The sequence below is a fragment of the Pipistrellus hanaki genome (genome assembly GCF_964339955.1).
Source record: "Pipistrellus hanaki genome assembly, chromosome: 10".
NCBI classification, from domain to species: Eukaryota; Metazoa; Chordata; class Mammalia; order Chiroptera; family Vespertilionidae; genus Pipistrellus; species Pipistrellus hanaki.
In genome coordinates, this window is record NC_140512.1 from 14,199,298 (window position 1) to 14,210,735 (window position 11,438).

Below are 11,438 nucleotides of genomic sequence, written 5' to 3' on the forward strand. Positions count from 1 at the left end.
ACCAACCTCCACCCTTTTTTCTGCTGTAAATTTATGAAGGGGGAGGGGGAAACATGCCTCATTTAACCTTCACTTCCTCCTTTCTTATTATTTCAAATAACCTTCATTCCTTTTAAGAGGCACTATGATACAACACATTAGAATAACCGGTAAATCTTTCTAAAAATACCAATACCCAGATAAATTAAATCAGATTTCTGGGAATAGGTCCTGCGTATCCTATCTTCCAAAGGTTGTCCCACGTGGTTCTAAAAGACAGCCAGAGCTAAAAACTGGTGGAGAGGAAAGCCGTCTTAGAGAAAATGTCCGGCCTCAAACCTCACTTCTACTCAGTAGTTGGCTACAAATAAGACATATGACCTCGCTGAGACAGTTTCCACTTTCACAAAATGGGAATGATGGTTTGTAGCTACTTCTCACGGGCATAAGTTTCACATGAGAGCATCTCTCTCAATGACACACACTGCAATTGGCTCCTGAGAACCTGTTTTGAGCCCCGAGTTGGGGAGGCTGCTGCGTTTAAACCTAACAACAAAACATTACCATTTCCTATCCAGGGTGCTGGTGCCAGCATTTGCGGGGAAGACCCAAGGGGGAGAAAACATACACTCACCCAGCCAGCAGTTCCATGGAATCGATTCTGAGAAAAATATCACGGTCAGCTCATACTTCCACCTTGTTTACACATGTAAGATCTCATTATTACCCACTTCACTTTCTTCTTAGCATCTATGAAGTGGTGTGGTTAGGAGGATGAGCAGACACATATCTTAACAGAAATGTACATTATAGTTTTTCACATTCTCTTCAATATTTTAGTATATCTTTTTGTCTACCTTACCAAAAACCCTAATAAGTTAGTCGAATTCAAGGGCTACATTGGATTAATTTGAATTCAGCCCTTTGCTGGCTGCATTATTTAACCTATGAATCATGGTTGAAAGATTGGTCTGTCAATATGAAATATAGAAAACAGGAATTTAATTGACATTAATTACCATGAATTTCTTCTGGTCTCTTTTTTCAGTAATCTAGGCATACGAATTGAATAATGCATTGAAAACATACATCTCTGTCAATTACCTTTTACACAGCATTGAGGCCCATGAAAGAAAATGTGCTATGCATTTTTGGTCATTTGAGTCGCTTGGTTGGAATAAACATAGAGGTTTTAAAGTCACAATGTACCTGCTTGAGAACTGGTGCTTTAGGTCATTAGCTTTTTATCTTACTTCTTTATTACAAAGTAAAATACTGTGATCCTTATTGCTATTGTAATTGGTCTGAGTACTCATTTTATAAATGTCAAATATCTATTCTTGTGGCATAAAGCCATCCTTCAGTTTTTAAAATTGCACCCATTTGGAAGATTCTGGAATTTTTTTATGCTAAGAAATTAAACACCTCTACTAGTCCCACGGCAGAGAATAACATTTTTAAAAAGCTAAACACTCATTAAGAGAAAACTGGTTACTCACTATGGTGAAGAGTTTGCAATATATACAAATTTGGATTCATGATGCACACCTAAAACTAATATTTTATATGGTAATTAAAAATCAATAAAAAAGAAAAATAATTGGTTAAATAAATTATAAAAGGGACTGTATAGACAATTACTATAATATTTGTAGTAATATGATATATTCAACATGTTTTTAAAATGTAAAAGTAAGTTGCAACCCTAGCTGGTTTGGCATCGGCCTGTGGACTGAAAGGTGCTGGTTCGATTCTGGTCAAAGGCACATGCCCAGGTTGTGGGCTTGACCCCCAGCAGGGACCATACAGAAGGCAGTCAGTCAATGATTCTTTCTCATTATTGATGTTTCTATCTCCCTCTCCCTCTCCCTTCCTCTCTGAAATATAGTAAGTTGCAGAACTCTATGCATACTATGGATCTTCTCAGGTTGTAAAAAGTTTTTATTCTAAGTTTATATATGCATAGAAAATTTCTGGGAGAATAGAAAAGAAGTTATTGAATATTCTATTTGTGGACAGTGAATGATAGGGCACTTACTTTTCACTTTGTACTCTCCTGTACTGTTGAAATGGTTATAAAGCATGTATTACTTTTATAATTTGCTTAATAGAAATGCTTAAGCCCTGGCCGGTGTGGTTCAGTTGATTCCTCGAAAGGTCACCAGTTTGATTTCCCAGTCAGCGTACATACTTAGGTTGCAGGTTTGATCCCTTGTTGGGGCCTGTGCAGGAAGCAACCAGTCGATTCTCTCTCTCTCTCTCTCTCTCTCTCTCTCTCTCTCTCTCTCTCTCTCTCTCTCTCTTTCTCTTTTTCTCTACCCCTCCACCATTCCTTCCTCTCTAAAATCAATAAAAAAAATTTTAAATGTTTAAAAGACTCATAGGGTTCCACCTCAATCATGTAACTCACCTCAATCATCTGCATATAACAATTGTGCTCATGTTCTGCAGGTTTTACACAGATGCTCCACTAGCTCTGCCTGAACTAGCTGCTTAAATTCTATTTGATGGATAATGGTAGGAAGGGAGAAAGCAATCTCTGTTGATAGGTTTCAGCACTGGTAGAAAGAAGCTATAAAATGGAAGTACATTGCAAAACAAAGCACCCCTGATTTTGGAAGGGAATAACCACAATAGTCATTCCTTTACAGTATAGTGATCAACTATGTACACAGATTTCCAGAAGTTGCCATGCATTTTTCCATTCACTTGAACAACATAATTGAGAGGAGCAGTATTTTAAGTAAATTTTTTTCATGTATTAAATTCAAAAAGTACATGAGACTTAAAATGTTTTTAGATTATTAGAGGATAGATATGTCTAAGGAGTGTGTGTGTATTTATATTTTCACTAATTAGATTGCCTCATTTTCATTTTTACTCTAAATTCTTTAGTCCCTGGAAATCTAGACATAGTTTTATTTACAAATAGCAAGTTTTCCAAAAAGAAAAATTCAGTATTAACCTTTTACCAAGAAACAAAATATGATTGTCTTGTTTGAGCAATAATGTTACCCTGTGTTTCAGAAACCTTTTGAATATTACTAGAAACACTTTCTATATTAACAAAATTAGAAATACACTAAGAAGAATATGTAAAAACTCACTCTGTTAAAGCAAGATTTGAAATGGAGAAAATGAATACACCAGTGCTCTGCTTTTTAGACCCTAGAATACCATCTGCTGATATGAATAGTGAGACATTTTCTTTTCTTTCTTTTTTTTTAAAATATATTTTATTGATTTTTTTACAGAGAGGAAGAGAGAGGGATAGAGAGTTAGAAACATCAATGAGAGAGAATCATTGATCAGCTGCCTCTTGCACACTCCCTACTGGGGATGTGCCCGCAACCAAGGTACATGCCCTTGACCGGAATCGAACCTGGGACCTTTCAGTCTGCAGGCTGACGCTCTATCCACTGAGCCAATCCAGTTTCGGTGTGAGACATTTTCAAAGTTGGGGTTCATGTATCACAGCCAAATTTCCACAAAATCTCTTATTCCCCCCCCCCCAAATTCTGACCTGGGGCATTTTGTCCCGCAATCATCACTTCTGCCTACCATTCAAACAGCATCTTGTCAAATCGGGCTGCAAGATTAAGTTTCCCGATTCAGAATTCAATATTGTAACCCTAAGGATATAAGATCCAAGCTGGAACATTCTGTGCGTTTAAAAAAAAAAAATAGATAAAATTGTTTCAGCCCAGAGACCACAGTGCGCCCTGACCGTAATGATGAATCATCAGACTGACACTAAGTGAAATAAGCTTGATGTCTTGTCTTTATTCGTGCGCATTAAGGAGCATTCTACATTTGTCCCAACTCTCAACCTTTTCTCCGAAAGGTTGACAGAGCCTTGTTGCCCAGTGTTATTTAAGGCTGACAAAGTTAACCAGCTCTGTCTGAAGCAGGACTGCCGGTTACAGCCCGGAGCTGTGTGCCTGGTTTCATGCTTGCCCCAGCTGGCCTTCGGTTTTGGAGGAATACAGCTTAAGAGCTAAGATGCATCTACCTGTTTTCTCAGATAGCTTCAATGTCATTTCGAGTGTCTGGCATCCAGATGTTTGTGTTGTTGCAACAGTGCCTCTCGCTCTCAACAACAATTTCAACTTTTTCTTTTAATCTATATATGAATTCTGCACTGTACACGAAGCTCTCTGTAAATGGTGCCCTTTATTCTTTTCAAGAGCTTACCTGAGTTCTGATCTATGTTAAAATACCATCCAATAAGGCATTTAATTTTTTTTAAGTATACCTGTTTCTTTATGTTTTCATTGCTAGGGAGAAATGTTTTCTACTTAAAATAGTTTCTAATTATTCATTTTAAAAAAATCGAAGTCATAAAACAAGCAAACGAGTCAACATCACACTAACAGCCAGAAGCGTTTGTTTTAACAGGGCTGCTCTTTCACATCACCCAATCACTGATTCAACACTTGTAAAAAGGTCAAAAGACAAAGTGTTGCTTAATTTTGAAATTCATATTCCATGGCACAAACACTGTAAAGGTGGGTTTTTTTCTTTCTCTCTTTTTTATTTGTTTTTTAAATTTTTTTGTCCTGTCCTAAAGCCTTGTTTGACTGCTTACCTCTGTGATCCAAACTTGCTAGGTGAGATGACGTACACTTATGAAATAACTTGACAAAAAATACTAACAGCATAAGCAAGCGTGTTGGTGAGTTTTTCTGCTGCCGTTTTGCTTTGTTTTGCTTCAGGCCTTGTCTCTTTCCAGTGCCCTTTGCTGCCCAGCCAGCCCACAGGATTCACTTTCCACTCATTACTCATCAAACTCACTCGGGATTACAGTGGACAAGAGAAGGAAAGCTGATGGAGAAATGATGTGAAGGAAAAGAGCAAAATACCAGAGCAGTGCATTTGAGTAACTATTTCCTTTTCACTCCAGTTGTCAACACATTATTTTGCATCTTTGACCTTAGGAGGCGGGAGTTGGAAATTGTATAGGTCTCTCTTCCCACTGGAATAGTCCACCCCCTGAGGGGAAAAAAAAACACAACTGAAAATAGGTTAAATTTAGAATATTCTCTTGATCCTCAATTTTCTTGCTCTTAAGGTTAGAAAAATGCTGCTGAAGGGAGGAAGGATTCCTGAAGCTCACCAGGAATCAGTTTCAAGTACCAACAGCTAATCTCTGATTTAGGAAGGTTTTGAAACGAGTGATAAAACAAAAACTTATTTTCTGAAACCAGCCTACTTGGAAAATAAAATGATTTTTCAAAATCTAAAGAGCAGCCTTTGATGTAAATAATCAGAAATGTTTACAATGGTTTTGTGACTACTTACATACAATGGTTTTGTATTTAAAAGAAGGGATAGCTCTGAAATGACAAAAGAGTCTATTATAGCTGGGATGAAGAAAATAACACAAGCATAGGGCAAACCCGGAAGAAAGACTTCAAATAAATATTAGACAATTTTTGCCATAACCAGCTCACAGTGTTGAATGGGAAGAACAAGAAAATAATAGAAAAGAAAAAAGATCTTACTGAGATGTAATGACAGTCTCACACAAGCCCTTCTTCAACCTAAGATTTAGAAGAAAAATGTAAAAAATAAAATTGGTACAAATTTTTATTACAATTTTGGGCAGAATCAGGACAACATAGCCAGTGGAGTAATCGACATGCAATCCCAGAATAAGGCTTGGCTCTGTCATTTACTTTATTGGGCACACATCTCACCTACAGCCACTTCTGCTACTAATAATAATGAAGGGAGAGAGAGAGAGAGAAGATGGAAGGGAGGGAAGGAGAAAAAAACACACAAATGGAGGTTTGAAATTATATTTAGAACAGCTAATATTTCCCAAGTAAAAGTAATGTAAAAATTGCATAATTTGGATTTTTCTCTTAGTGGTCAAGTAATATTTAGTGTTTTGCATATTTTTTCAAGTCTAATCCTTTTAACTTTCTCCTTATTTCACAACCTTACTTTTTACTCAGTCAAATGTTAGAAAAAAGCAACAGTTGATAGGATATTACAATGCAATGAAAAGTGGAGTTCCACAGTATTTGCAGACATTAGATTCTAATTTTGGTAAATAAGGATGAATACAGAAAGATGCTTTCAACTGTTTGACAAAATACGGATTACACAGTGAAGAAACAGTTAACAAAGAGCCTTTTTCCACCCACCTCTACAACAACTACTATATATATTACACATAAACGTTTTACATAAGGGGGTAGGGTATGCCGACCAATTGCCCACATTCCCACCCTGTGGCCAGTTAGCCCCGCTTGGGGTTGGCTGGCTGGACCCCACCTGTGCACAAATTCGTGCACTGGGCCTTTAGTAGAATATCTAAAAACTAACATTAACTTCCTCTAGGTATAGATGGAGTACTGAGTGAAATGTGTAAGGCCAATTAGAAAAACATAGTATAAATTTAATGTTAGTGACCCCCACAGTTGAAAAATGAATACTAGCATTATTTTGTATTCATAAAGAATAATCCTTAATTAATTTGCATTTTCCTACTTTATTATTCACCTGTAATCCCCTAAAAAAGGTATTAGATCCATATAAATCCAAACAACAATTTCACATCCCCAAAATACATAAATTTGTGGAAATGACATGACATCTACAAAAATGAATTTTAGGAGCATAGGAGTTATGCTTAGTTTGTGTAAAACAGGGTTAGGTTAGCCCCCAAAGTTTAATTTTCATACAGAGGGCATGAAAATCAGTCTCAGTGGACGGAGAACAACCTGCAGTCGTGTTATTACTGCCAGCTCCCCTCCCCTAGACCACTTTCCTTTTGCATCAGCTTGAGTATGTGCTAGGTAAGCCACATTGAATACTTTTTTGGAACGAGGGAAGGGAAATAAAACGATACATAAAATTGTGTTGATACTAGAACAGTAAAATATTTTTGTGCCCGAGTTTATATGAGAAAACACGCACTGAGATGCTGCTGTAAAGTCAAATACACTGTTACCCTCACTCCCCTTCTGAGCCATTATCAGCACACGGAGCATCTGTCTGCATTCACTTCCAACCACTTTAAAATGTCTGGCTACACCTTGGGAAAAAGACCCACTTAACTGGTAAGGAAAACTGCAAAGGGTTTTGATTGCACTTGCAATGTTCTCAAACCTGGTTTGTTCCCTCTTGCACTAGCACAGTGGTAGGCAAACTCATTAGTCAACAGAGCCCAATATCAACAGTACACGACGATTGAAATTTCTTCAGAGCCAAATTTTTTATACTTAAGCTTCTTCTAACGCCACCTCTTCAAAATAGACTCGCCCAGGCCGTGGTGTTTTGTGGAAGAGCCACACTCAAGGGGCCCAAGAGCTGCCTGTGGCTCTTGAGCCGCAGTTTGCCAACCACTGCACTAGTACCTTAGCCATGTCCACGGCAGGTGCACCCAGGAGCACTTTTCACCTGCAGTGTCTCTCCCATTCCCAAAAGCATTCATAGATATGCTCAATAAATATGTTTATCCGATTTGCCTCATCTGTTGTTTTCTTATTAAGCACCACTTTAATATCCTCTGTTCTGTAATATGTAGAGAAGTCAGTATATAGACACACGCTGCCAGCCCAGACCCTCAGGCCTAGGCATCAAGATGGCAGGCTGGTCAAGGGTCCACTGGGGACAGAGTGCAAGAAGGAGAATTGGACAGGGTGACTGTCTGTGTGAGATGAAAAAAAAAAATCAAGAGGTGTGTAATTCTGATGAACTAATATGTCACTAACAAGCTCAGTTTTGCAAAAAGGAAAAGACACAGTAAACATAATATAATGACGATGAGAGGTGGAAGTGAGAGTCTTTCTTTTTTAATGATATTCAAACCCTCTGCTTCACTGATTAGTTTGAAGTATTTTTAAAAATCATTTGCAAGTAACAATCCATCCTATAGTTCCAAGGGTTAGAAAGCTCTCTACAGATAACTATCATCAAAAATCTGGATTTTATTTCCCAAAACTGTATGAATGACCCAAGTATCTTGACCTTGATATGCTGGGCTGGAAGTATAAGTCTTAGACTGCTTAATTGCTTGCTCGGGGGAGAGTCCTGGGGAAGAGATATGAGCAATATCTGCTCCATGAAGCCAGTACACTCTCCCAAGCTGGATCATAGCCAGCAACCCTGAGGTCTACGCCTTCCCCTCCAGTGGAAGTAGCTGGATATTTGATCCTAGAGATGAATGGCGGGGGGAGACTAATGGTCATATTTCAAGGGAACCTTTCTGATTCCTGAATGGAAAATGTCATAGAAAACTGGTTATTTGCTCTTCCAGCCCCAAGCCATTGAGTAACAGAACTCAGAACATTAAGAGAAAAGGACAAAAAAAAAATGATTGCAATATGTATTTGAGAAGGAACACACATGAACATTCTCATGATCGAATGGGACTTTAGCACCTGCTGAGTTGGTATAAGTGATATTGAAATCCAGAGCTGAAAAATGATGATTATGAGTAACTGCAACGCAATAAAATATATGTTCACGTTCTTTTATTTACAGTTAGGAGTAGTCATTTGAGTCAATATTATTATCTGTGCTATAACAATTAAAAGGAGATTATTTCCAATCTGCCTGCCCTCTTTCTTCTTATATGTACAGGTACAGTTTCAATTTAAGTTATCTGACTTTTATGGTATGCATATGGGACAGTGTACTATATTTCTGTCCTTTTGAATACTTAGTATTTCAGTTCTAAAAATAAGGAGCATTTTAGTTTGTTCATTTTTAGTGGAGCAAATTTTACAACCTTCAGAACAATTGCTTTGATAATTTACTAGCTTGACATAAGTATCTGAGTTTTTAAACAAATAATTTATGAGAAATTCCATCTTCAGAAAATTTCGACACAATTATTTATAAAACATTCATAACAAGTACTGAGCCTTTAAAAATTAGAGAGCATACCTCATACAGAGAGAACTATGTAATAATAATCAATTGTAAATCCTGATAAATTAGAAGTCTGGTGTCTGTAAAGAGTATACTGATTCCTTTTTTAAAATATATACTTGAACCTTTTAAAAGTATACACCTTTGCAATTATTTCCAATAAACATTATTAAGTGATATATTGCAAGTATATCTCCTATTTTTTTCACCATCTCTTTCCCCAAGTAAGAAAAAATTCATACAAAATAAAATCCTATTTCTTATTTGGGACTAAAGCACAGTAATTTTGTACAGTATTAAGATCATACTATGGCATATGGAAGAGAGAATATGCTTGCAATCTAAGTAAAGTTTTCATTAAACAGGACAAAACAGTTATCAGGAATTCGCTTTATTTATCTACAAAAAGGTCCTTAACCAAATATGCATTTAATCCTATCTGCCAAATTTAATTATTTAATCTATATTTCACATACTTACTCATCATTGAACTTGTACACTGAAATGGGTATCAACAGTATATAAAATCATTTCTTACATATTTTTGTCTGACAAATATATGCCTGAAGACTTTACTTTATACATGTCTGTATAACAAAACCGATTTGAAAGTTTAAAACAATATTGTTCTGCTTTTAAAAGAGAATAAGCCTGTGGAAACATGGTATTATATATCTGACATTTTCCCTCTAAAAGTACATTATGAAGCATGCTGGTATTAATAAACCATGTGCTTTCAGCACCCTAAAGTGCTCTGCTGTAATTTTGTTGAAAACCGATTAAGATGGTCTATCTTCTCCCCATACTATTAATATACAGCCAACAAATCTATGCCATCACTTTGCCAGGTTGTCTTGATTGGAAAGTGTGCAAAAAAGAAAAAAAAAATCCCACAACTTTTAGGAGTGTATCAATGTGCATAACCATATTTTGAATGAGAAGTTAATAGTTCATAAGTAAGCACAGAGAACTTAGGAAAATGTAGCTCAAAAAAATACATTACAAAACAACAACTGCCACAAAACCCCCTATATTCTCTTTTTCCTCACCCCACCCCCACCAATCGTCAGAAAAATCACCCTTCCTTTGCAGCCGGACACTAGCATTCCTTTCACCACTTCAGTTATCGGAAAGCAAATGAAAATACAATGATCCTTTCCTCTCCCGATTTAGCTTCCAAAGGCAAACATTTCAACACAAACAGAAAAGTACCGAGGTAACAGAAAGCAGGGACCCGAAAGAGCAAGACTCACTGACCCATTTGGAAGACAAAGACGACAGAACAGGAAAGCTCTAAGCATCAGCTTGTGAGGCCTCTGAGAGAGATTCTTCTGGCATTTCATCACAGCAGCCCCAGACCAGTCCACCTCCCTGGGTCCCGGGAGGAGGAACTAAATAGAGCTGTTTATTAAAGCGGTGGTGCTGGATTGCATTAGGAAACGCAAGCAGACCACCTGGACCTTTCAGATTGTGTCAGTGTTTAATTTGCTGCCTGCCCCTCTGCCGCAGCCAACACCACTACAACATCCACCGGGCTCGATCACACACCTCCTGGGTTAGAAGTAAAGGCACGTGTACTTAGATATTCAGATTTTCCAGAGACAGAGAGAGGAGAGAATACAGAAAAATATCAAAATAACAATACTGCACAGAACATGTTTAACTACTAACTAGGAAACATAGCACTTGATTCTTGCCTCACACTTTCTTTCTAAGATCACAATAGCCACAGAAAATCAATTCTTAAAGACAGATTTTTTTAAAAAAAAAAAAACAACACATTCAGACCAAATTGTTGGTTAGATTTGTTCTAGATTTCTGTTGTTGTCTTAGTTTTAATTTTCAAACATCGCCATGAAGTTTGAAGCTGAGGTTTCCTGGCTGGATTTAATGGGTGCCTTCTGCCTTTTGCACTTTCAGCACTACCCTGGCAGGTAGCTGGAGATACAGAGAGAAAGATGGTACTGTAAATATGAATTATGTGAACGATATGGTGAGACCCTTGCGGGGGGAAAAAGGGGAGCTGAGAAATGGCTGACTCCATACCTGACCAATTACAGCTTGCATGGTCCCTGTGTTCTGCTGGGCTGAGAGATCGCAATCCATCATATGTTGTCTTTGAAAAGGAGAATGGGGGTTTCTGGCATGCATCTGTCAATCAACTTCTGCACTCACAACCATCACCAAAAGCAAGGGGGGGGGGAAAAGTCAAGCTGCTCCACCAAATAGGATGAAACCGTCATGTGACCTCCGGCAGGCACGCGCGCGCACACACACATTCGCTACCTCTATAGAGCGTAAGAATTTTCTGTAGATATGAAATGACATTGACAAATATCCAATACCAAGTAAATAAAGTGAGACAAACAGCTATTCACCAAAGACAAAACATTGGCTGTGAGCTTCCACTAAAGGTTTAATAAACCTAAGAGGTTTTTTTTGTTTTGTTTTTTTAATGCTATGTTTAACACAAAAACCAAAACAAAATTAACTGTTTCATGCACTAATTGAGACTTTGATTTCCACATACAAATTTTTTTTCCCCAATTATAATTAAATATCCTACTTCTCTT

General features: G+C 37.4%; 1 protein-coding gene across 1 annotated transcript in view; it reads right to left on the reverse strand.

Annotated features, from left to right (window-relative positions):
- The window catches only part of POU6F2 (POU class 6 homeobox 2), a gene marked incomplete at its 5' end in the record, with an annotated part of 337,029 nt that extends 326,013 nt beyond the window's left edge, over positions 1-11,016 (reverse strand). The window contains one exon of the mRNA XM_084896419.1: positions 10,912-11,016. Within this exon, the coding sequence (XP_084752545.1) occupies positions 10,912-11,016 (105 nt within the window). The remainder of the gene's footprint in view (positions 1-10,911) is intronic.
- Between the last annotated feature and the right edge of the window lie 422 nt (positions 11,017-11,438).